This window comes from Hyperoodon ampullatus, assembly GCF_949752795.1.
Source record: "Hyperoodon ampullatus genome assembly, chromosome: 6".
Classification (NCBI taxonomy): Eukaryota; Metazoa; Chordata; class Mammalia; order Artiodactyla; family Ziphiidae; genus Hyperoodon; species Hyperoodon ampullatus.
In genome coordinates this window covers 11,748,417-11,775,292 of record NC_136919.1, presented here as the reverse complement: position 1 = coordinate 11,775,292, position 26,876 = coordinate 11,748,417, and the positions used below count along the sequence as shown (strand labels likewise).

General features: G+C 42.9%; 1 protein-coding gene across 4 annotated transcripts in view; it reads right to left on the bottom strand.

Moving 5' to 3' along the window:
- The window catches only part of DENND1A (DENN domain containing 1A), a gene marked incomplete at both ends in the record, with an annotated part of 539,637 nt that overhangs the window by 190,571 nt on the left and 322,190 nt on the right, over positions 1–26,876 (bottom strand). For all 4 annotated transcript variants that reach the window (XM_079705783.1, XM_079705782.1, XM_079705784.1 and 1 more), the window contains one exon: positions 13,526–13,571. In XM_079705783.1, coding sequence (XP_079561909.1) covers positions 13,526–13,571 — 46 coding nt within the window. The remainder of the gene's footprint in view (positions 1–13,525; positions 13,572–26,876) is intronic.

Genomic DNA, 26,876 nt, shown 5'->3' with positions numbered 1-26,876 from the left:
TCCAGAGATTTTCAACCCAGGTCAGCAAAGGGGCTATTTCTTCAATAGTGCTTTCCCTCCTTTCCTGACCATCCATCCACTGGACATTCATTCATTCACCCATTTAGTTAGTCATGTCAAACTGATGGATGACTAAAACACGATCTCTAAACTCAAGGGGCTCACGGCCCACTTGTGTGTGGGAGTGTGGGTAGGGCGGGGTGGGGTAAATTATAATCAATAAGAAATTATAAATCAATAAATTATAATCAATAAGAAAAGGCATAGTCATATGGAGTGGAAAAGATGTCAATCTGGTGGAACATCTCCATTCACACAGACCTTGCCCAGCTGCCTCCTCAGGATGGTCATGGCCCAGAGCTGCAGAGTCCCAAGGTTGGTGTCCTGGCTCACTCATTTACTAGCCAGGTAGCTTTAGGCAAGGCCCTTTGCCTCCTCTAGCATCGGTTTCCTTCTCTGTCTGGGTCTTGATCCCCACCTTCAGGATTGTTGAGAAGATTAAAAGGAGTTACGGTAGGACATGTGCTTCATAAAGGGCCAGCCACAGGGCAGAAGCTCAGTCAGTGCCAGCCAGCCTCCCTCTGAGATTTTGGTTCTGCCAGCTCTGCCAGCTCTGCCAGCTCTGGGGCTCACTCTACAAGTCCACCCAACACAGCACCACCATCCACTCTGGCCTCCACTCTGGCCCCCAAAATGGAGGGGTGAGCCCATGTACACGCCTGACACTGCTGGGGTTTTGTCCCAAATTGAAACACCCTTCCTACTGCTAGAGATTCAGTTTCCTCATGTGTAAAAAGAGGACAAGGAAGGTGTCAACACCTTTCACCACTGCTGCAAAATGCAAACGAGAGATGAGGTGGCAGAGCGCTTGGTAAGATGTGAAGATGGCCCAGACATGGATCACCATGATGGTCTCCATCCTGCAAAACCCTGCTCTTCTACGAAACCTTCCTGACTATTCCTGCTCCCACAGCAAATGGCCTTCTTTGGTCCTAAGCAAGTACAATGGGCAACACATACTTGGATCCTCAGTTAAAACCTGATTAGTGATGTTTCTAATTGTTTCATGTGTACCTGTCACCTTTCCCTTAAAGTAACTGGTTTAACCATACTATATTTACATATACTGCAATAACAGTCACCACTGTCATCTATAAAATATCGAGTTTGAAAACACTGTATTTTTAAATACCTGATTTCATTTGATCCTCATGGAATAGGCATTATTATTCTCATTTCACAGAAGAGAAAAATGAAGCTCTTGCTCCAGGTCCAGAGTAATAACAGAGCCAGGATTTGAGCTTTGGACTGCCAGTCCCCAAAGCCTGGGCCCCTTCTCTCTATGGAGCCCCGTCTACTTTCCTGGTTTAGCAAATACTGAGAACAGTGACCAGATCACATATTTCTTTTGTAACCTCAATACACAGACTTATCATAGGCTAGATATATAATAACAAAAAGACCCTAAAGGCAGGGTATTATTATTATTATTATTATTTTTTTTTTGTACACACTAAAATACTTCACACAACAAAATAATTGGGTTTGAATCCTGGTCCTGCTAATTATTAGCTGTGTGACTTTGGACAAGTTACTTAACCTTTCTGTGCCCAAATTTCATCATCTGTAACGCAAAGCCACCACTTCTATAGCACAGACTTGTTGTGAAAATTAAATAATGAGTGTAATGCATCCAGCAGTATTTCAAAAATAGTATCCATCCAATTTGAAATGACGAAACTTGAATTTAAGAGTTTCACTTGGGGTTTAAGGGGATGTTGATTCCCTAGTCCCAAAATGGTTGGAGTCACCCTCTCATAAAATAGGGCCTTCCTTCCTCCCCCACAACTGCCACTTGCCATCATTCTTTCATCACTAAGCACAGCAAACCTGGACTCCCATCTCCACCTGCCTTTTATTTGAAATGTCAATTTTTAAAGAGTGGAGAGGTTGGAAACCCAATTTAACAAGCATGCTGAAACATTGTTTATTGCCCCCATAAATATGGCTTAGTGAGAATTACGGACTTAATCAGAGTGAACTTATGTCCCAGTGAAAAGGAACACTTTAAATTTCAGAAATGGCACCTTCACTGTGAAAATCTCTTAACTTTTCAAACAAACTACAGGGGGTCTTAAACATATGGGCAGTAAAGGGGCAGCCATTACTGTGATTTGTCTTGCCCGAGAGCCAAGGAGCCCTAAAGGTCCATAACAACTTTAAGATCTAGGAAAAATATTTGGAAAATCATATTCAGGAGACTTGTCTCTCAAAACACCTGAAAGGTCTGCTGAGTGGGAAGTAATATCTGTATAGTTGTTTGGGGCTGCCTAAAAGAAAGGACCCTGTGGTCATTAGAACAGGGCCTGTTTAATAAGCAGCAGCACTGGGAAAGCTCACCTCTCATCCTGTTTGTACGATTAAGCATTTAGCAATAGGCAGTATTTTGGGACCAGCTTTTCAGAAGAGAGGTGCTACATAAATCCCAAAGGCTGCTAAACAGTTTGTGTGATTTTTTTTTTCTTTTTAAAAAACATGAGGATAGGTCCTAGGAACCCCAACTTCCTAATTTGAGGGAGGCTTCATTAAGGCTGCTCTGATCATTCCAGGAAAGGTTTTCATAAAGATGCCCCATTTTGCAGAGAATGTATCAGCCTGGCTGCCAGAGGCAGGAAAGGCAACAGATATAAAATTTTATTATTTCAATGCCCCAGTAGCAGCCAGGAGGACTTAATGAAATCGCCAAGATTTACAATCTGAAATAGCTATTGCACAGACAGATATGGTTAAGGAAGCTGTGCCTTCTGACCTTTCAACCCTTTGATCCTCACACAGCAGGTGGCCTGGAGCCCCCTCCTGGGCATCTTCCCTCTCTTCCGACACTGCTGAACCTTGATGTGCAATAAGCCTGACCCTACACAGGTGACTCTCACAGTGCTTATCACCAGCAGCTGCTGCTAATGGAATGGCCCAAATCACTTGGCCTCGAGATTCTAACTCGGAGATGGGGGGGAGAGGGATCTGCTGTGCAGTGTCCCAACGGTGCTGAAATGATGCCCAATAGTTCAGCCCCAAGTCCAGTTGTTTGGAAATGCTTAACGATTTCATTACCAAAAACTGGCCTAGAAATGGAACTCTGGTCTCCTCCGATTTATACTTTGAGTTAGAAAAAAAATCACCTTTTAAAAATAAATCGCAAAGCTCAAAAAAAAAAAAAAAAAAAAATCAACCCCGAAGTCCCAAATGCATCTCTCAGAACTTCCCTAAAACCATGTGCAGCAAATTTATACCAATGAAAATCAAAACAATTTTTGGAAACCTAAAATTGACTGTTTTCAGTTCCATGAAATTTCATTTAAAAAACCCCATATGCCAAAATGTCCAAATTCTCTTATTTTTAAAAATTGGGATGACTTCCAAAATCATAGCTATCTTTTTCTTCCTTTTTTTTTTTCTTCTAAAGCTAAGGATGGGTAATGTGCATATGTACTTATCAAGCTTCATAATTTAACCCGTTCGGTCAGTACAAAATACTTTCAATAAAATGCTGAAGAGGCAGGATATAAATTTATTACCACTGCATCTTTTAAAACAATTGACTCCCAGGCACCAGGGTTTAACAGATATTCTGTTTGGTTAAGGACGTGTCCAGGAGTCTAGGCAGCCCCAGTCTGAAGCTTTTAGTTTTGGTCAGATATTTGGGTTTATGGAGGAAAGGATTTTAGGCAGGGCACATAAACCATTCTGTGGGATGTTGATAACGTCCAACTTAACTGCCACTGTTGATCATACTTAGGAAAAGCCCTGAGCCCATGCCTTTGTTTCTAAACAAAAATAGTACGGTGGCCCCATTCCTTACCTGCAATGGCCTGAGCTTAGGTCAAAAATGTCTGAGCCCAATGGGCAAAGAAAAACCCCACTTCTTTTGTAGCCTAAATGGCATATATTTTAAATATTCAACTTTAAATTCATTTTGAAATCAGCTGAGAATCAGACAGTATGTAGAGAGAGGTTTATAGGCTCCAATTTTAGTCACTTTTCTCTATGGATGTTTAAGTTTAGTATGGAGAGCAGTTTATGGAGAAATCAGTTTAGTAAAGGGAAAAAAAAGGAATAGTTACTATATCACAGTTTGACCACTTTGTATAAAATTATTATTAAGCTCTCTTCTTCAGAGATGCCTATTGGAAATACTTTATTAATAATAATAGCTACCATTGGGTGAGGGCCTACTAATGTGCATGGAACTTTAGCCATATTATTTCTAATTGTCATCACTTTGAGTCAGGTGACCCCATCTTGCAGATGGAGATGTTAAGGCATACACGCACAGATGCTCAGTGACTTGCCCAAGTTACAGAGGGACAAATAGTGGAGTTGGGATTCAAACTCAGGATCACTGCCTGCCTTCTCAGCCCTTGGTCCAGCCACATTTTTCCCAACAAAAGCAAAACAAACAAAACAAAACAACAATATGCAATAATTTGTGCAGAAACTGCCAGATTTCAGCTTGCTTACACATTGCCATGGCCCATTTAAAGGCCTTCCGAATCAATTATTTTAGGTCATTAAGAGGAAGTTTAATTTGGTTGACAAACACCCCTACTGTGGTGACCTCACATATCAACAACAAATGTCTCATGGTCACAAACCTGTACCATGAGTCTGCTGAGCATGGTGTTAAACAAAACCACATGTGCCCTGATTCCAAGTGGGATTTGACTAGGCCAAGGGCGCCGCTTTTCAATCATCATGCTGCTGGTCTCTGAGCGCCCACAATGGCCCCGCCCCTAATCACTTGCAAGGAGTTTATGAAAAGAAGTCACCAGTCCCATGTGGCTGTATTCAGTTGAGAGTGCCTTTAAGCTAATGTTGATTTCGAAAAAGTCACTCAATAAAAACTACAAAAGGAGGCTGAAAAAAAGGGCAGAGCCAATTTTAGGTAGATGTCTCAGCTTATTTTAAAGAAAATTTACCAGTTCCACATACACACAATACTGATAATCACTTCCATTTACTTGGCGCCTACAACGTGTCAGGTACCAATTTTCTCATTTACTCCTCATTAAAAAACTCCTATGAAGTGGAGAATCTACCCAAGGAGTCTGAAGCTCAAAGAGACACCTTTACATCCCCATTTGAAAAACAGGAGCACCCCTCACAAAGGCGTGACAATTAAAAATTATACAGCTCAAGTGCCATGTGTATTGGTAGAAGCTCATTCAATGGTTGATATTATTAAATATTTCCAATAGGCATCTCTTCAGAGGATAACATAATAGTAGTTTTGTACGGAGTGGTCGAACTGTGAGATTTAGTAACCGTACCTTTCCCCCTGCTAAACTGATTTGTCCTTTAAACAAAGGAGCTTGTTTAAGGTCTCCCAGTAGTGGTGGAACTAGAATTTGAATCCAGGTCCCCACAACTCTAGAACTCAAGAGCTCTTCCACTCTGCTCCACAGCCTCCTGCATGCTGCTCCTGTGTTAATCTGACAGGAATTTGGTTAGTTTAAGCTTCTCTTAGTAACAATTTAGAAACTTTGGGTCTTCTTTGAAGTCAGTTTTAACGTTGCTAAATTGACTGGCTAAGTGATGATAGGAAAATTGGAAAACAAAAGCATCAATGATGGTTTCACATTTTCTACTGGGACTCTCCCTCATAAATTACTCAATTTTTCTAATCTATAACAGAGGGCTATCTCATCTCACAAGAGAACATTTCAGTCACGACAAATTAGACTGAAAATGTACTGACTGCAAGAGATACTTAAATCAGCCAGAAGTACTTGTTCCCTTTGATAACATAAATTACTACTAGGGCTTTAAGTTGTTTCATATTAACTAATTCCAATATTAGGATAAGTGGCATTTAAGAACCACACTCATTTTAAAAGCAGACGCCACATGAGGAGGAGAGAGCTTCCAGGGGAAATCCACCAGGCGAAATCCAGAACATTCTTCAGGCCCTAAGTTGAACAGAGCTCCTGAATTTTCACTCTGAATGCACTGGATGTGACAGACTCACATGTGATGATATCGCTTGATAATAGCATGCTAAGGAAATTCCAGCAAGACCAAGCTACAGTCCAATTACTTTTCTCGTTATATAATTAAGCAAGCGTCAGGGTTTCATTGATCTAAACTTTGTCTCTTGTTTTTACTACTCACTATGAAGAATAATGTTTGGTAGAGTTTTTAAAAAAGCTCTTCACATCCATTATATCAGTTAGTTCTCACAACTCTCTGAGATGGATAATATTACCTTAATTCCACTGATTAGAGAATGGAGCCTCGGAGAGGCTAAGTAACCCAGCCCCAGTCTCAAGTGTACTCAGAGCTTTCCTCTGGAGAAATATGAGGCTGCCAGACGTGAGCCCTCCGTCCCCTCACCACAGCGCTCAGGGCATGGCCTGGAGGCCGCGCCGAGAAGGAAGAGCTCAAGCAAAGGTCCTGGGAACCTCTGCCGGGACTGCGGCAGGGTTAGGCGTAACCCACACAGCCTGATCCAGGGGCTCTGGGGTCTGACAAACCCAGCACAGCGGAGGGACTGGATGCAAATTACTTTCTCTCTCTGAGCCTCAGCTTCCCCATTTGCAAATATGGATATCTCCTCCTTGGCAGAGAGATTCTTAGGATGTGCAAAAGTGAGAACAGGTACAGCACAGGGCACTGTGTCTGGCATGGAACAAGGACACAGAAGACGGCAGTTTCTTCCCAACCCTCTCCCTTTCTTGCTAAATCTCTTCCCATGAACCTATGACTGAAACTACCAGGTGAAATTTTTCATGCAAATATCACCTTCTTACAAAAGCAGGACTTTGATTACTTATCACTAACAAAGAGATCTCACATGGAGCTTCTCAATTCTCGTGAGAACACATGCACAAGTCACCACCTATACCTGCATATAATTATGGCTGAGAGTTTTGCATCAATCACAGTATTAACAAGGGCAAACTACATCTTATACTGTCTACCTGTGGAGTCCTGTGAAGAAGCAAAATGGTAAACAAGAAACACTCTTCTACACTGACCGTGAAACTTAAAAAAAAAAACATAAAAAAATGAACAAGGGATTAGAGACTTCCTCTGCCAGAGAAAAATGAAAAGAAAAAACGAGTTAAAATGGCACCAGTTCAGTTGACAGCAATTCAGGTTCTTTGACAGGAAAAGGGAAAAAAAAAGTTATTTTTCTTTGTCTGTAAATAAGTCAATGCTGTTATTTTATGTAAAAGCTCCACAGTTAAACCACTGCAGACACAGACAAATACGGCCTCTGGATCCCAGAGACGGAGAGGTGCTTCAGTGTGGACAGGGATGTGTCCCTGGAGTGGTGGCTCAGCGCTGCCCCAAGCGCTTGGTGCATCTGTAAAACCAGGCTTCCATGCGCTCCAGCTGAGCCTTCCTACATAAAGGATGGTGAGGGAGAGAGGAAAGCTGTGAGCTGGGCCTGTCTCCTCATGCCCCCATCACATGTCTCTTGAAATTGCATTGGTGGGAGAGGTAGGTAGAGGCCTGTGAACTTGGTACCTGGGTCTCACTCCCCTGTTCCTACTGCCTGGAACTTAGCACTTAGTATATAACCTAAATTTATCCTCTCAAACTGCACTGTAAAAAGATTATCTAGGGGCTTCCCTGGTGGTGCAGTGGTTGAGAGTCCGCCTGCCGATGCAGGGGACAGGGGTTCGTGCCCCGGTCTGGGAAGATCCCACATGCTGTGGAGCGGCTGGGCCCGTGAGCCACGGCCGCTGAGCCTGCGCGTCCGGAGCCTGTGCTCCACAACGGGAGAGGCCACAACAGTGAGAGGCCCGCAAAAAAAAAAAAAAAAAGATTATCTAATTCATAAAAAGTACTTGGAAACAGAGAGGAAACAAAAATCTAGTAAAATTGGTGCTTGAAACCTCAAAGTAAGTCATCACTACAAACACCTCTGCCACAGTTTGGTAGTTTGGTAGCAAGGAAACCATTCGGAAGCTTGGGTTTGGGACGCTAACACGTCTGAATTTTAGGTACATGGTTGTGGTGTGTAATTTTACTTAAGAATTACCTTGATCCTTACAAACAACAGTTTACTTTATTAACATGGTCAAGCTGTTTCCAAGCATTTTATATGAAAGGGCCGTGTTTCTAATGGCCCAGGAGGAGGAGGCCTGACCCTCCCCTATTTACACCCTTCAATGGCTCTCCATCGCCCTGTAAAGTTGAAACTGTTTAACACGGCTTACAAGGCCCTGGATGGCCTGGCCCTTGCCTGCCTGCCTCAATGCTCCTCTCCTGCTTCAGCTCCACGCTCCTGCCAGACACTGAGCTGCTCATACTTCCTGGGAAACACCATGGTCTACACTCTAAGTATTTGCAGATGCTGTTCCCTGTCCTCCTGGTGGAACTCAAATTTATCTGCTAGGTTTCCATTTAGGCATTCCTCTCCTCTGAGAAGCAGAGCCCACAAGGCTCAGTTCACTGTCTTCCCTATCAGAGCCTATAGCCTCTCAAATTCCCTGCAATTACTTTCTCCTTGTCTGCATATGTTCTAGACAGAACTCTGAAGGCACAGATTATGTCACATTCACCTTTTTATATAGAACCCCTGGTGTGATACAATGCCTGGTACACAGAAGGCTACCAAAACATGACTATAGAAGGGGATGTGTATTGTGTACCGACCACAGGCCAGACACTGGGATATGCTGGACATATACAGGACTCATTTATTTAATCTTTACCACAATCTTAAGAGATGGGGACTAACCACTCCTATAGATGAAGAAAGTAAGATGCAGAGACAAAGTACCACACCTGAAATTACTACTGCAAGGGAGTGGTCAAGCAGGGAACTGGAAGTGCATTTATCAAGTTCCTTAAAAATGCCACTCCCATCCCTGACACAGTGCCCCCAGCATTGTCAACCAGAAGAAAACAGCGCAGGCACAAGCCAATTCTAGTGAAATCCTTTCCCTAGGGAATGAAGATGATGATCCCTGGAACCCAAGAGTCCCTAAAACACAATTTCAAAGGCATCAACTTAACAATGTAAATGGCTTTAAGGCCACTGAGGAAATAAAAATGGCAATGGTTGCTGACCTCTGTTGAACTCTTTATGTGCCAGGCACTGGGCTGGGTACCTGATAAGCATTATCTCACTAGATCCCTCAATGATATTACAGGGGGGAGCTATGGCCATTGCCCTTATTTTACAGGTGAGAAAACAGAGGTGCAGAGGTCCATCACCTTGCCCAAGATCAACCAAGCAGGAAGTAGGGGAGCCAGGACCCGGAGCCCACATTCTAACCACCACACTTTACTGCCTCTGTATATAGGTGGAGCTTCATCTGCAGTCTAACCTGAGCCTCTGTCTGCACTGTGTCACTGCTATCGCCTTTCCTTCCTCCTTCCTGACCATTCCATCACCAGGAATGATACAAAACACCTTCTGCATGCATCCCTCGTGTGGCTCTGAGGTCTGTACACAAAGCATTATTTGTGAGGCTTAGAAAGGAAGGTCTTCATTTATCAAAAAGGAAAAGGAACCCAGCTACCAGAACTGACCTGGCACCTGCTACCAGACATGGCACAGAGGAGGAGCTGTAGAGCATCTCCTGAACTCAACTGAGGTGGAGGGAATGAAAGGAAACAGTCACTGTGTAATCTGGCCGCGTTTTGGTGTTTCCTAGCTGCCAGCTAACATGATCATTCTCTCCAAGAAGAAACTAGGTCTATGCCAAAGCCCTTGGCTATCCTGCTAACTTACCACCAGCCTCAAATTAGTGTTTGCTTAAATGAGAGAAAGGATATAAAAAGGCAGTGGAGGTATCAGAATGACGATCAGCTAGAAACTTGTCACTTTAGAAGGAAGGTGTACTCTTTTAGGTGACTAGGTTACCACTTAACAGATAGGACAGCCTGTAAGAGCTTGAAGGCTAGAATTAGATCTTCCCCCCAAATAACCTTCTTTCAAATGAGAACAGTAGGTTATAATTTATATTTCTCTTTGTGCAACAAATTTGAGTGTCATAAAAATGGTTAAAAAGTCTTCCTATGGTAGCTTTTTCTAAACTTTTATGAACATCTGCCACATTCATTTGAAGTTTAAAAAATTCTGGCACATATGCAAAGGCATAATAAGGTGCCTATAGCTTTCAAGAAAAAATAACAAGACAGTCAAAAATAAGCCTTTTGCTGAATTGCCAGTAAGAAAACTAGTGTGCGAGAGGAGATGGGCCTTCCCAATCTCCTTCCCTAAAGAGCTTTCCTTTGGCCCCAGGTATGAGCTCCACCCCCAAGCATTATAGCCCATGGTTCCTGGAAGAAATCTCAGGGAACCATCTCTCTCACTTGAAGGTATAATAGAACCAGATAAGCCCAATCAAAAAGCATGAGCGGAGGACTCCGAGTCTGAGCTGAAATCTATGGGAAGAGATCAGGAGCCTGTATTTCATGACTTGGTAGTTCACAGCTGCCTCACACATGCAGGAAACACTATTTTGTTTGGAAAGTGTCTTGCTGGCTTCAAGAGTGGGACAACGACTATTTTTGTTTTTCTTTTAGTGCTGACCACATAGTAGTTCAGGATGGCAAACCCTCCCTAATTTAAATCAGCAGGGCTAAGATTTATCTTGGCCAGTGCTTCCCGAACCTTCTCATTTAAAACCCTTCAAAGGCCAAGGAGAGTGGACTTGCACCCATTCACCTAAGTGCAAAACTCTGTCTCAAGTTTCAGCTTCAAAATTTATGCCTGTTGTGCACGGCATGTTTTACTACAAAAAACCCTTGTTTTAAATTACTTACAATCACATAAAAAGTAAAAACATTTACTCCCTCCACCTTTAAGTAAAGTTATGGTGCTGGGTCCCCCGACAACAGCAATGCCCACTGGAGGGCTCTAAATGTGTCCCAAATTCCAGCTTTCCAAGCACTCACTCAATCCTTCTTTTCAGAACGCACCTGCTGGGCACCCTGCTAGGTGCTGAGGACACCACAGTGAATGCAGCACAGTCCTTGTCCCCAAAGAGCTCCTGCTCCTGGGGCTGATGGAGAGGACAGGGACGCAGACAGCTGTCATCCTGAGCAAGAGGTACAGCAAGCAAAGACAACGGCCAACGGGAGGACTTCCTCAAACAGCTGGGGAAGAGAAGGTTTGGCCATGCAGGAGCATGGGGGTGGGGGTGTTTTAGAGACCAGCCAGAGCACCGGCTAACAAGGGACAGTGAGAAGACAGAAGGCTTGACAGCAGCAGGGAGGCTGAGCAGAACTCGGGGGTAGGGCAGAGGAGGCTGGAAGGCAGGCTATTAAAGGCAGAGTGACCAGGTAGAAGGCAACCCCTAAACGTTGGAACCAGGGACTGAATTTCATACTCATCTTCATACCTCCATGACCTAGCAAAATGTCTGGAAAACAAGAGGCCTTGATCCTGCTTCTCGGGTGAACGAATAAGGCTTTGCAAAAATCTAAGAAAGCAAGGTAAAATGTCAACGAAGGCAGTGAGGAAGGAACAGGGCGAGAGACATGTCAGAGACTTGGTGACTATTTAGAGAGAAAGAAATGAGAAAGAGGACACTCAGCCATGCTCAGCGTGACCCACTTTGGTGCCTTTTCAGGCAGTGGTGCCGCTCACAGGGACCGGGAACAGCGGAAGGGGAGTGGAGTCACTCGACGGGTGTGTGTGTACAGATAATAAGGGGTTTGGGGAAGACTGAGTTTGAGACATCGACAGTACATCTTGGTGACCTTCAACTGGCATTTGCAATTCTGGGCCTTAAGTTCAGAGAGAGGTATGTCAGTGTTAGAAACACAGTTGGGAGTCACTGACATTACCCTGGTGGCAAAAGCAAAAAGCCTTAAAAAAGATGGCCAGAGGGCATATAGAAAAGAAAAGCAAGCCAAGACTAGAAACCTGGACAATGCTCAAGGTAAAGGGCTGTGAAAAGGAGGCTGAAAAAACCCGTGCTGGAACAGCCTGGAAGGCAGAAGAGGCAGGAACGAGCTGTGGATGCCGACAGACCAAATGGTCTTTAGATTAGAGTTTCCAACTGTACAACAATTGACACGAAAGTTCTATTAGCAAGTACTCACTTTCAGTTTTTCACACAGGAGCTTTGAATACACCCCCAAACTTGACAAACAAAGGTAAAACACAGAAGAAATCTCTTCAAGCTGATCTAAATACACCATCCAAGATAGTCCATAAACTGTGTACTGTATGTGCTCAGGGCTGGGTGATGACAAGGAGGAACTGTTAACAGAATGCAGGAGCCACATGGCCGTCCTGTCAAATTAGAAATTTGAGCAGATTTCTGTGGTCTATTTTGATCAAGATTCTCAATGTCAAACAAACAGGTTTTTCGATAACCAACTTGTTTCATTTTCGTAAGCACAATAGCACAGTGTGCAACAGTGAAGAAGCAGGTGGTCCTCGTCGACGTGAAATGAAGGCAACAGAAGAAGAGAAGTAGCACTTCCTTTAAGGCATGCAAAGCATCATCACAGACGGACATGGCTTTAGCTTTTCCCTCTGAGAGCTTATCTCCTGTGCAAAACAGCCAAGCCCCCTACCTCCTGCCCCATTTTGCTCTAGTGCAAATTTCAGCTCTCTCCTGAGGAGGGAAAAGCTTAGGGTTCATGTCTACAAACCAGTGGCACTTACAAAAGCACAGAAAAGTCCCTTAAAAGAATTGCTATCTAACCGGTACAGCCATGCAGAACGCAATCTGGCCTTAGATTCATAGCTTTGACCAAGCATTTCTACTTTAGGGGTTCTACGCTAAGGAAGTAAGTCAAGATGCAGATTAAGCCTTATGCATAAAGATGTTCACTGAAATGCTATTTATAATAATGAAAAATTATAAACAGCTTTAAGTGTCCAACAGTAATAGGAAAATGGCTAAGTTGTGGCATATCCAAACAGTGGAAGGACCGGTAGCAAATTAAAAATTATTACTGAGAGTAGACAAAAACATGTAGAAATCCCCATGCCATAATATTAAATGAAATAAAGACATAAAATTTTATACCATATCAGTGAAGTACATTTATACAAAATATATATTCACAGAATAAAGACGAGGATGAAGAAAAATAAAGTGCTAACAGTGGCTGAATCTGGAGTAATGGTATTGTGGATAATTTTAATTTTCCTATTTACACTTCTGTATATTTTCTATACCACATTTTTTACAGAGAAAAAATGTAATATAATATTGTTGCAGTGTTTTAGAATAAACATCATTTTGAAAAGTGAATCATTTCCCTTCCCTCGTTCAAACCCTTAAAGAACCCTTTCCTCCTGCCTCTTTGAACCTCACTCCCTCACCCATGAAAATTGACAATCTCCAAACAAAGTGGAAAAACACTGGAAACAAGAGACCAGTGGAAAGGGTCTAAGCTGAACGCTCAGCTCTGTGCATGAGGCGTTGCTCTGACACGCTCCCGTGTGTAGAGCTGTGAATCCAGAGACTGCGTCTTTTCCACTGCCACATAGCAAAACACAACCGCAAACAGAGATATCTGGGGAGGAGAGGAGCCCACTTACCTCCATTAAACTTAAATGGATTCCTATGAGGTAGGGCATGGGAGCGCTGTGAAGAGAAACAGAGACACACAGCTGCTTTAATGTCTGTTGCTTCTGACAGAAAATTACACATGGTTCACTATTTGGAGAAAAACTGTTTTAATAAACGTATGCACAGTTACATTTCCTTTCACAACAAAAATCCTAATGTGACATTTTGTTCCCAAGCCTAGAAACTTCAGAAGAATTTCAAAATGCGGGCAGCCTTAAAAGCATGGGTGGCGGGAAGAGCACTGACCTTGGCGTTAGTCCCTAAATAGCAGCCATTCGATTGCATAGCCTCAGTTGCCTTATCGTTAAAATGGCACTTTGGAATCTAACTGGCAGCTTGCTATCAGAATGAGAAAATATACGTTGAGTGATTAGTACAGTTCCTGGTACAAATAGGAACCACTGTTGCCATGATTACAACAGAAAAAGCAGTTAACAATGTCAGATGGAGGGCATGATGTGCTTCAAAGAGGAATGATTTTTTATTTGCTGTTTCCTCCTGCCATCAAGAGATGTGATCTAACTGTCCATTCTGATTGGACAAAGTGCATCAAAGCCAGCAAGCATCTCCACCCCAATTGCACACATGCCATCTGATGACACTGTAATTCAAAAAGCCCCTTCCAACTGCTTCATTCCCAGAGCAATGGGTTCCCTTAGTTAGTGACCGAGCAGGAGGTGAGAACCCAACTCCAGGGGCTTTAAAACCTGGGCACCATGGATTGACTTCCTTTGGTTTCAGGGGCACACATATAAATTATCATTATGATGCTACTTACCAATGATAAATGGGCTAGCCATTATACAAGGAACTTGAAATTCACCTTTCCTAAGCCACAGAACCTCACAAGGTAGGTATTATACCCATTTTACAGAGGAGGAAATAGGCCCAGAGAGCTTAAATCACTTCTCTAATGCCATAAAACAAGCGGCAACCCTAGGATTTGACTCCAAACCTGCTTCCTCCGTGCCACATTGACTTTGTAATATTGGACCTAAAATCCCCAGGCCTGCCTCCCACCCAGTGTTTTTCCTGCAGGTAGGGAGGTCAAGGAGTAGAGAGGAAGCAAGACATTGACAATGTTTCCATCTGTCTCTCCAGCATGTGATACATCCTGAGAAAGGTACAAAAAGGTATTTTATGAGCCCAGTGGAAAGATACCTGGCTCAGTCTTGACGTGCCCAGGTACCTCTCCTCCGGGGCAGCTGGTGGCGTGGAAGTGGACCTAGGAGGGTGGCTTTCTTGGGGACAGCGTAGGGAAACGAGGAGTGGTAAGAAATGAAAAAGGAGAGGTTTGCTTTCCACTGAATGCTGAGGAGTTTAGGCTTTATCCTGAAAGCAATGGATGGGCAACGAAGGTTTTTTAAACATCATATGTGCATTTTAAAATTGCTCAAACATTTAAAAATAAGAAAGAGCACAATTCCCTCATTACCATTCAACAAATAAAATTCTTCAAGCAAAAATCCTTCCCCAGAATATAAAATGTTCTCCTTACTACAGACCTCTGCAGTAATATATCTTGGGAGCCTGTAAAACAGTCTTGAATATTAGCAGCACAGTTTGGCAACTATTCTTCTAGAAGAGTTTTGTATTTGATAATAGTCAAAGAAAGAATTAGACACAAAACTGCAGTGAAAGTGGAGTTGTCTTTCCTTTCTTCTTCTTCTTCTTCTTCTCTCCTTTTTAAAAAAGGTATCTGCTGTGCACATTCAGCTTCCCTTCGCTTCTAGGGGCAAGGAAATGCCCTATGATATTTTTTCCCCTTAAACTGTAAACCATTAGTTTAGCTGCCAGCTACACAAATGCTCAAACTTCCCAGTGTGCCTGGCTCTGCTGTCCAAGCTTTCTCCAGTGTACACTGAAATGAATGTGTTTCTAATTAAGTAGCTTCAGGAACACGACAGCTTCAATGTCAAAAATACAAAGTCTGAACCCTGGCAGGAAGTCTTAAGACTGCAAATGCCTCATCTAGTGGAATCTTGCCTAATGTAATGAAAGGAAGCAGGAAGAGTGCAGAATTCCAGAAAAATGGCCACTTATTAATGTGTCCAGAAGTACAGCCAAACACATAGAAGGGAGAAAACTCAAATCCGTAATATTTAACCAAATCTTAAAAACTTTCCCAGCTCCTACCAGCACTGTCATGCAAGTGACAAATGGCCCTGAGTTTTAATTAGAATTTCTGAACTGAAATTCCAACAAATGAATTAAGGTATAGAAAAGGACATTCAAACAACTGTGAGAAAAAGGTAAAAATAAATACCTACAGCAAAAGCCTCTCTATAATTTAGGCTCTTATCTGAGACTATAGGCTCTTATCTAAAAAAAAAAATTTCTAGTATTTTAAATATGTAGGTTTTAATGCCATGCCCTTTTGTCCTGCAATAAAAATCAATGAAAGAGAGTAAAAAGGAGTCTTAGAAGTGATGGCAGATGTAGAAAGGGACAAAGTGAGACTCACTCTTCAGATACCATTAGGTAGGCTTTTTTTTTTTTTTTTAAGCCCAATAATTTACCAAAGAGTAATTATGGCCTGTCATAGAAATGTAGTTTCTTAGCCAACTTAGGGCTGCAACAGCTCTGTATTTAGAAAATATTTAAAACACATTTATTCTGAAATCACAGCACACCATGTTTTGTATGAATGCAAATTTGGACAAATACCTTTTACTGTGTCATCATTTGCTTACAAAACCTCAAATGTGTCCCTTGAATCTACTGCATTTTTGCTCTGCAAATACACTTTTTACAAATTTTAAGTGGGGAGAGGGAGAGAGGAAAAAAAGAAACCCCAGAGACTCCTTAACATCTCAATGTAGCAAATATGTAACTGGGTAATTCTACCTGCATTCTGAAAACAATTTGTATTCTCAATATACCTCAATAGTTTTGGCAGCTACTGAATCATTCTCTTTTGTTTGTTTTTTCTTGTTGTTGTAAAGAGAAATTTGGGGGGCGGGTAACACTCACCCATGATCAAGTCATCTTATCACAACTACTTTTATTTTTGTATTATTCTCCTCCAATATTAACATTAATATTTAAAAATATCTTTGAAATTATAGAGTGCATATATTTTATTGTTTTCTCATTGGCTACATTAACATTTCCCATATTATACTGTAAACTTTGTGATTATTTTAAAGACTATGTAATATTCAACCAAGTATGGATGTCCCTTAATTTGCTGAACCCTATTGCTAGAGTTAGACATTAAGCCACTTCCAACTTTTCACTATAAGTAACATCGTAATGAAAATGAACAACTTCATGTGCATGAATTCCCAAATATGGAATTACCAAGTCAAAGGGCAGGACTGTTTTTAATATCTTTTGTTATATCTTGGCAAAATGTCTTTTAAAAGGGCAGTACCAGCCCCAGTGGAAATCTTTCAAGATTGTTGCAAGGATTAGAGAGAACCCATGAAGTGCCTAGCACAGGAGCAGCACACAGTAGGCTCAGTAAGCTATTATGTCCAAGTGGGTTCTCTTCACAGCCCTGGCATGGCTGGTATGACTGGACCCATTCTCTTAGTGCCCAAAGAATGGTTTCTTGTTCCTTCCCTGGTTCTGAAGGATACCTGGCAAAGTGTTGGTGAGGACAGTTGAGACTCCATGATGAGCGTGAGGTGTTTGACATGCATCACCTCTATACATGAGTTTCTGACCCCAAGCACACTCCCTTGTCACTTGTCTACTTACTGAGCTCAGGAGGGTTGTTTATCGCTTTCTTCAGAGGGTAACATTTAAACTTGATTTTATGTACCACCCAAAATGCAAAAACCACCAAGTAAACTATGACTCATTACTTGCTTATCACACAGAATGACAAATTTGTAAAACCACTCATCACGCTTTCTTAAAAAGAAAATATAGCAAAAAATTGGTTAAGCTAGTCCTAAAAAACGTCACATTTAGAACCTGACTCTTCTGAATCATTTTCTGATTCAGAGTCATCAATGCCCTTGTTTTTTCCAAGGTTTCTCGGTAACAAAACATAATACTTTATCTAGATGCTATCTTCATTTGTTAGGTCCCAGAAAGAACTTGTTTATTGCTTATCAAGAAAGTATCAACGCAAATATCTGTTTCACCAATAAAAAATGAACACCATGCTTCTCTGCTCTGGTGCCTTTCAAACATTCACACTGACTTTACATTTCAATGTTGAATATGACTGCAATTTGGAAGACATTTTAAATGGCAATTAGACACAACATGTGCAGAACCAACAGTGCACATAATTAAATTAAAGGGGTGATAATATTAACAGCTACGACCAAGTTCATGCATAGGCGGGCCATCACAACCGTGTCACAACTGCCCTATGGCTGACGGCGATTGTGGGATGCCACTGTACATCTCTGAGTAGCGGGATAGGGTGTACCTGCCCTAGGCCTTTGTTCTCTGGGAATTACGGCACTATCTGACTTCATCACTGTCATCTTGGAAGAGTGAAAGCTATTCTTTCTTCCTTCTCCCCTGAAAAGGAGAGGGGTTATATTGGTAGTGTCAAGGCAGTGACAATATAATGACCTTTACCTGAAAGGTATGTTTACTTTGAATCCTCTTAAGGGGAAAAGGAACTCATTATCAATTGAGCTACTAAAACCCAGGTGCTTTTGTGCATCACTTATACATAATTTTCAAGGCAACTCTGCAAGGTATCACTGCTAACCACATTTTCAGATTGGGAAACAGGCTTGGAAAGGTGAAGTAACTTGCCCCAGGGTCACAAAGCTAGAGTGAAGCTGTAATTCAAAGTCAGGGCTGTTGGACTGAAAGCCTATACTGTCCCACAGCACATACTCAGAACTTAAGCCAAAAGAAAAGGCGTGCTGGAAAACCAAGGGGGCTATGCACCCAATCCTCTCACCAACTCCAGACCTGCAATGCAGAGCACTGCTCTTATAGGTAAGTCCTGCAGCATGAGCTCATTCCTAGCAATGGATAGGCATGAATATGGATACTGCAGACTTATTAATGATCCTATAGTCCCCGTTCATTATTACTGCACTTTCTCAATTTGTTAATTCCTTTCCCCCAGATAACTAGAGCCCTTTTAATTATGTTCCCCTGAGGTGAGCGGCTACTAATTGGAAAAGAGTCAGGTGAAATAAAGGAACACTGGCTGCTCAAATATATAAAAGGCAGCTTCCCAAGACAAAGAGGGAGAGGAGAGGAGGGGAGGGGAGGTGAGATGAGATGTGGAGAGAGGTAGGAGGGCCCCCACTCCCGCCTCCCCAGGAGCAACACCTCTCTGACCTCAGTAAGGATACAGCGTAGAGCTACCCAGGGGTTTGGAAGGTCTACTCTTTTTCTTTTCCCATATTAAAGCACAGTGAGCATTACAGTGTACACATCACAGCACCCATTTCGCCTCTCAGAGGCACTCCACCTTTTTAGCCAAATACCCAGATCTGCAAAGGGAGCCCACAAGTCTTTCCTCAGTTCACTGTCTTTAAAGGAAAGGAAAACTCTTGGTCTTACTCATTTGAGCTTTTCTTCCTTCCTTCCTTCCTCCCTCCTCTCTCCCTCCCTCCCTCCCCTCCTTCTTTTTTGAAAAGAAACAAACGTGTAAACGCAGTTTGTCTTACAGTTTAAAATTCTGCTCTGAAATAACGAAGCCTGGCATTGCTAGAGAGGTTAAAGGACAACGGAACGGGGGAAAGAAAGCGAACAAAGAGCATACAACACACCTTGCTGGAGGACACAGATAATCCTAGTCTTCATCTTCCTGAAAGTGACCAGACAGATGGGCCGCAGGCTAATGCGATGGCCAGTGTCGCACAGGGAGCCAGGCAGAGCCAGTGCTGTTCATGGTGCACTTGCCATAGCCAGCACTAGGCTGAGGGCTTGACAGGCACTTTCTCACTGGACCCTCAGGACAACGGTATGAGGTTAGGTACCACCACCGCCCCCCATACAGATGAGGAAACAAGGGCTGGGAAGCTAAACAACTTACTGAGGTCACACAGCAGCCCTGAGACTAGAACTCAAGTCTGTCACACTGAGAGAGAGCAAGCTCACTGCTTCCCAGGAGCCCAGCACGTGCCCGGCTGTGGAAGAAAAGTGGAAGGAGGTTCGGAGGTTTTCTCTAACCTGCTCCCTGGGGGCCCGCCAGCAGCTGTGCCAAGTCCCGGGCCCCTCCACGTTCTGTCCGAGACTCCGGCCAGCCCCTCACCACAGGAACCCCAACTTGCCTCTGAGCTGAGCCACGAGTGTCCCTGTGGGCCCCAGTCCCCGCCTCCTCTAAGTCCTACTGAACCTGTGCTGTCCGCCAAGCCCCACTTCTCAGATCACGCCGGGCTTGCTACCACCTCCCTATTCAGAGGCTTTTGTCTGGGTTGCCCATTTGGCATAAAGCACGCGCTAATTTGTATGGTTATTCCAGACTGTCAGTCACAGGAGAACCAAACTTTGTTTCTGATTCCCTGGAGTCCATGGTGGGGCTGTGTGCAGAGCAGGAGGAATAAAGAGGCGGGTATGTGCTGAGTGCTCACCAAATACCAAGGGCTGTGCGGGAGCCCTTATCTCATTTAATCCTCAAATAATCCAATTTATACCAACCATTTTATAGATTAAAAAAGAGATTCTCAGAAACTTGCCCATGGTCACAGTTAATGGTGATTCCAGCCCACATCCTCCTACTTCAAGAGTCTCATACTACTGTTGCTTTACATTAACTTTTTTTTAACCATTATGTTACACTTAAGAAAAAAAAAATGGGTATTTGATAATTACAGCTGAAAGATAAAATAGCAAGTGGACATTTTGTAGCCAGAATAAAACTACATTTGCCAACTAGCTTAAATGAATTGACACCCTTTCTTGTTCTAAATAGAATTTACGGCAGTTTATAGAAATATGTTCAATACAGCAGCAAAAATAGGAAAAAAAAATAGGGGCAAAGGGAAAAAGCATAAGCCGGAGCGAGGTGAGCACTTCTATGTGTGCTGTGAGGTGCTGCACACCTGCTGGGACGGCCGCAGGTTTGGCTCGGGGTCCTCCAGCTGCCAACCCAAAGAGGGAAACAGGATTGTAATGTGACTCACGGTGTCCATAGAGAAAAATAAACTAGGCTCTCAGGAGCTTCCATTTTAAAAAGGCAACTGGGGAGGGGAAAGAGAGAAAACTAACAACTTATGGTGCATTTACTACGTGCTCAGTGTTTTCCGTGGGCCGGCCAGTCAGTCAGTAAATATCACTACGTGTTGGGCACCACCTTGGCCTGAGGACAGAGGAGAGAAAACACAGTCCTGATCCCTATACCTATGTGGAGATTACCATTAAGAGCGGACAGCCAATAAGCATATTCTTGTATGTGTGTAGGCCGCCGCCAGGAGACTTACAAAGTGCTGTGGGGCAGACCTAAGATGACCTCATCTCGTTCCCACAGCAATCTTGAAAGGCTGATCTCCGTAATTCACATAGGAACCCATGGCTCCAAGAGGTTAAGTGACTTGACAAAGGTCACAGCTGGTGAGAGGCAGAAAATATGACTTGAAAGTTAGAAGGGGTGCGAATGCCATTAGTTAATCGAGGTTTTCTTAGGGGAAAAAGTATTTAACTTCTTGCCTGGTTTCCAACCGGCCCTCCCTGATTTATGAGCAATAGCGGAGGATGAGGATCCCTACGTGAGGACAGGGGCAACCCCAGATTAGGAGAGGCGGCACAGACTTCCTCATTTCCATCTGTGGTTTCGGCAGCCAGAGCATGGGGCTCACAGCAGTGGAGGAGCTGGGAGCGCGGTGCTGGTCACTGGAAATGGCCTGCTAATGTGAGACACGTGTGTATCTGAGCTGATGGTGAAAGTGGGGAGGGGGGACGATGCCCTCCTGAGTGTGGCCCTGTGGCTTCCTGGGGTAACCTTGGGGGTTGGGAAAGCGCTCCAAGCCACCAAACCCAACCGAAACAAACACAAGAGTTATAAAGATAACGCCTGGACGAAAACCCAGAGGGGTCAACATCAAAGCCTAGAGTAGTCCGCCCTTTTATGCCTCCTCAGTCTACCGGAAGGAGACAGACTTGGAAAACATCAGGAAGGGCTCCATGGCTAAGACCACTGCAGCAGGAGAAGTTAATCACAGAGGAAAGGTCAGGAGACAGGGCTCTCTATCGCCCCAGAGAGTTCAGTGAGAACCGTTAACAGCCAGAGCCAGGTCACAAAAGGAAGTCTCAGGTTTGAGCCACCAGCAACCCATGAGACCCTCGTAGAAATCCAGGCAAGAATGATGTACAGAAGAAATAAGAAGAGAAAAAGAGGTTTATGGATAAATAAACCAAGAGAAAGTAACCCCCAAAAAGAGTGTAAACGTTGAAAACCCAAGTGGTAACAAGGGGGAAAAAAATCTCTTCTTGTTTTTCCAGGACTAAGATACGTCACATGCCAAGGTGCATAGCGTCCAATTACCTTCGTAGCCTAGTCTCTCAGTCTTTCAAATATTCACAGGGAAGACAAACCCACATCTGTTGAGAGATGACTCTGAGCCTAGCACTACGCTGGTGCTTCATGGATTCTCGTTGTGGGAGAGGTAGCGACACAACCGCAAATCCCTGCCACAAGGTAACCTCCTCCAGAGCTGAAGCTTCTCTGAGGATGACATTACATGGTCTGTGGCTACTGCTCTACTGGTGACCATGAACATATGTAGAATGTCTTTGCTGCAGAGACCACTACACTATGTCTTAGAAATTCCACAGTTTTCTAAGTGTTGGATTCAAGACAGGCTCCAGGTCAGGGAGGAGTGAGGAATTACATACAGGATGTGTCACAAGAAATGGAAAACCAGGCCAAGGCTTGGTCATATAAGAACAGATAAGAACCAGCTATGTCCCATGGAGGCCAGGCAGAAACTGGGGCAAGGGAGGCAGGCTGCTGCCCCTTACCACATCAGGCAGCAGAAAGGGGACTGGGAAGGTGGGACTGGCAAGGTGGGTCCAGACACTCAGATGTAGATGCTGCAGCAAAGGATGTGAAGGACCATGGGGCAGTGGGCTGCAGTCAGGAGAGCTCCCTGAAGGGTGGGTGGGCGAGCCAACAACCAGCATCCCCTACTGCAGAAGGGTCACTCCCATGGTAAAGGGACACTATGTCTTCTCTAACCCTGCAAGCCTCAGCACTCTCACAGGAATGTCAATGCTGAGTCTGGATGAGCATTGTCACACACTGTACTCCTAGCATTTGTGCCAGCAGGGGCACCTTGGAGGGATCAGATTAAGGGTCTGATGCCAACCATCTACACAGACTATTCATTTTTATAGAACATTTGCTTTTTGCTATATATACTTCTGAAAGGTTAAAAAGTATTATTTTAACTAATAAGGGTGGATTACCTTACTAACGACAATAAAAATTAGGTATTAAAAACCTAATGGGGGCTTCCCTGGTGGCGCAGTGGTTGAGAGTCCGCCTGCCGATGCAGGGGACACGGGTTTGTGCCCCAGTCCGGGAAGATCCCACATGCCGCGGAGCAGCTAGGCCCGTGAGCCATGGCCACTGAGCCTGTGCGTCCGGAGCCTGTGCTCCGCAACGGGAGAGGTCACAACAGTGAGAGGCCCGCGTACCACACACACACACACAAAAAAAACCTAATGGATCTGGAATTAGATAGTGGTGATGGCTGCACAACCTTGTGAATATACTAAAAACCACTGAATTGTACACTTTTAAAAGGAATTTTATGGTATATGAATTACATTTCAATTTTTAAAAATCAAATGGAGAACCTGAAAAGGCAGTTTTCCTATAGAACCTATATAGTATAGATATAGATTCCTACAGAATCCACAGCATAGATAATGCAAAGAGCCATCTCTTCTCTCCCCCATTTTTCCACCAGGGAGACAGTTTACTCAGAAATTGTCCAAAGCTTCCTCCAGAGGCTCTTGGCATTTTCAGTTTTAGGTGCTGCTGAAGGAAACGAAGGTGCATCTCAATATAGGGCTCAGTGACTGTCATCACCTAACAACTTCCTTTTAGGTGCCTACTTGATGCCAGGCTCTTTACGGAGAACTATATTTTTAGCTCTTTTCTGTGGATGAGGAAAGAGAGACTGTGTGATTCACCCAAAGACATAAATTCAGTAGGACCAGAGCCAGGATTTAGACCCAGAGCTTTGACTTCCAAGCCTGAATTATTTTCTACTCCTTACCCTCTCTGCTGAAACCTCAAGGTCAAGTTCAGCCAAATCTTACTAAGGGATTTACCCAGGAATCTGTAATTTCACTTTGTTCAACCAACACACATTGTGAACTTTCTAACCATCAGGCCCAGCACAGACCCAACTTCCTTCCTCCTTCTGTCTGAAACTGAAATCCTGGTCCTTATCCCCTCCTACCTTCTCAGATGAGTTCCTGTTGCAGTGGTTGTACCCCCAGAGCAATGGACCTATCATGGCCCCTTGATGCCTCTTAGCTAAAAAAAAAAAAACCTCCCAACTCTTGCCTGGACACCTGAGTTCTTTTGTAAAGCAGTGTTTCCTCAGATCCAGAACCATCTATAAGCTCCTATCTCCCTATGCCCAATGCCAGGGACATAAAAGGTACTCATAAATACTTGCTGCAAAATGGAAACGACACAGTTTTTACTTATGTGTTAGAATTCAATCTTGAACAAAACTTGCACAGCCCAGAGTTTGATAAACAGAAAAGAATTTCGGTCATATCTGTCTACCTAATCCACTTCCAACCTACCTGGGTCTTGTGAACTTGAATTGGATTGTTGGATCATTTATATATATACACATATACAAACACATACACGTTAATATATATTGACCACAAATACATACACATAGTAATAACAAAAATAGTACCTACTATTTATGGAACACCTGCTTTTTATCAGTAGCTATTACTATTCACATTCAACAGAAGAGAAAACAGGCTCAGAGGTGTTCAGCGAACTCAAAACTAGTAAATGGGGAAGCCAGAGCCAAAGCCGGGTTTTTCTGTTTCTACCACACCACACTTTGTTGATTTCTATCACTGCCACCAAGAATATCAACAATCCCACTTACTTTAGCATCAATCTATTCCCTGCGCAAAATTTCATGGCATCAGTGAAGACAGAGATTAGAATGGACCCAGCTCTGATCATCCAGCTGTCACTTCACAGCTGTGTCTGGACTGATGCCCCATCACCCACATGGACTACGCACCCTGTGAAAAGGCATATTAAGACTGTTTGCTAAAAATCCTAGATGGAATATATGATGCAGCCTGTGGGGGTTGATTCAGAACCCCACATACAGCACAGATAAAGAGCCTAGAACTAGTACGTCTCACAGAGAATCTGTCTCACAGAGAATCTTCCACTCTGGGTGGAAGAATGGATTCCAGAGGCACCTACAAATGTCAGAAAATATGAGGTATTTTACAAAGTCAGATACAAAATCCAAACCTTAATTGTACACACTTGATTTAACTTTTCGGTTCAACCATGCCCTCAGAGAACATCAGGAGTTAGCTACTAACTTGGCTCTTGGCCTGGCTGCCTTCTTTTGGGGTAAAATATGAACTTGTTCTGATCTGCTTTGGAAATTTCATCACTTATCTGAAAATATGTTAACAGGTATCCAGGATAACCCAAACATACAATTCAATTCGGGAACTGATTTGTGGTCCTCATTTAGGACTACTTCTGAAGGAGTAGGGAGAAAAAGGTATTTGCATGGGAAATACCATATGGCTTCTACTGGGACCTTTCATTAGCAACATTTAATTAGCATAGCATAGCATAGTGCCTGGTACATATTAAGTGCTCTATAAATATTTGTTGAACGAATGAATATAATGAATGATAACATAAGTCCGCAATTATTAGCAAGTCATCAAAAAGCCTATGTAAAGGATTTTTTTCACAAAATCTTGGTGATAGGTACAACTTATTCCATAATTCTTTAAAGGATATTACTAAGGAATGCTTTAATATGAGATGGCCTTGGATTTCAAGCGCAGGCTCTACCATTTCTTAGTTGTGTCATGGCGGGTAAGTCACTAAACCCCTCTGAGCTTCAATTTTCTAACCTATACAATGGAGCTAGTATTTACCTTACAGTTTGATTTTAAAGATTTGCAATAATGTTTATAAAGAGCTTGACTTGCATGCTGTACTCGATAGATGATGATTATTACTATGAAAGGGAACACTGATTTTCATCAGCAAGTTAATCCTTTTGTCCCAGAAATGGGAAAGCTCTTCCAACACTGGCCAAGGTCAGGGCTGCCATCAGCCAAGGTAGGGAACATTCTCATTTTCACTTTCAAAATCAAGAGAATGGCACAGATCTAAGTAGAAAGGAACCAGCAGCACATGTTTTTAAATATTCATAAGGGCTGGAAATGTCTTACTCCTTTCGTTTTCTCTGCCATCTGCTTTTGTTTCTTTTCTTTTCATTCTTATGCCACAGCTGCAAATGAAAACAACCATACAATAACCCAAGTTAAATAAAAAAAAAAATCAAAATAAAAACAATCTGATGGGTAAAAAGAGAAGATGAATTATAAAGTTTTCCCTTGAGTTCACAAGGCAGCAGAAGCAAGAAGAACGTTTGATGTGAATTAGACCTTCTGGAAACCAAAATCCATGCCCCATGTTTATAATAACCATAATAAGAGCAACATCATTTATTAAACAGCCCCTATGTGCCACTTGATGATCAGTATCTCTAATTCCTAAAGCCACTCTTCAAAGTGGGTAAATCGAACCCATTTCACAGAAAATGAAATGGCAGATCAGAGAGGTAAAACAGACTTTTAATGGTTACACAGCTAATAAGAGATGAAACAGATTTGAACTTGGGTGTGTCTGGATACAAAGCCCAGGCACCTTCTTGACCACCTCTCCAAAAATGGGAAGGAACATGAAAAAAAATTAATTTGGGAAATATTTAGGGCAGACTACTTGTATTTAATGGATTTATTCAGATAGTTAAAATCTGTGATTATAGAACTAATTAAAGTTAACTTAAATAATTGGTTGTTGTATTTGTGAATGTGCAATTAGTCTTCCACGTAATTGCAGGGTTTCAGCATCATACTTTCCATTTATTCACTGCATCCCAGAGCTTTGCTACACTGACTTCTGTTCTACCAAAGGCCACATTACAGCTCTCGGGGTCTCTGGGTCCAAGGACCATGACCTATGATACCAATAGTAGGGTCTAGGCTCAGCCCCATTTAGCATGTCTTTGTCCAAAAGTCAATGAACACCTCATCTTCAATTGCAATGTAAAAAGCTCTTACAACCTACACTGTTGTCCTGAAAACTCCTAGCAGCATGTACCTGAAGAAAAACTGGCAGCAGTGGTCTTC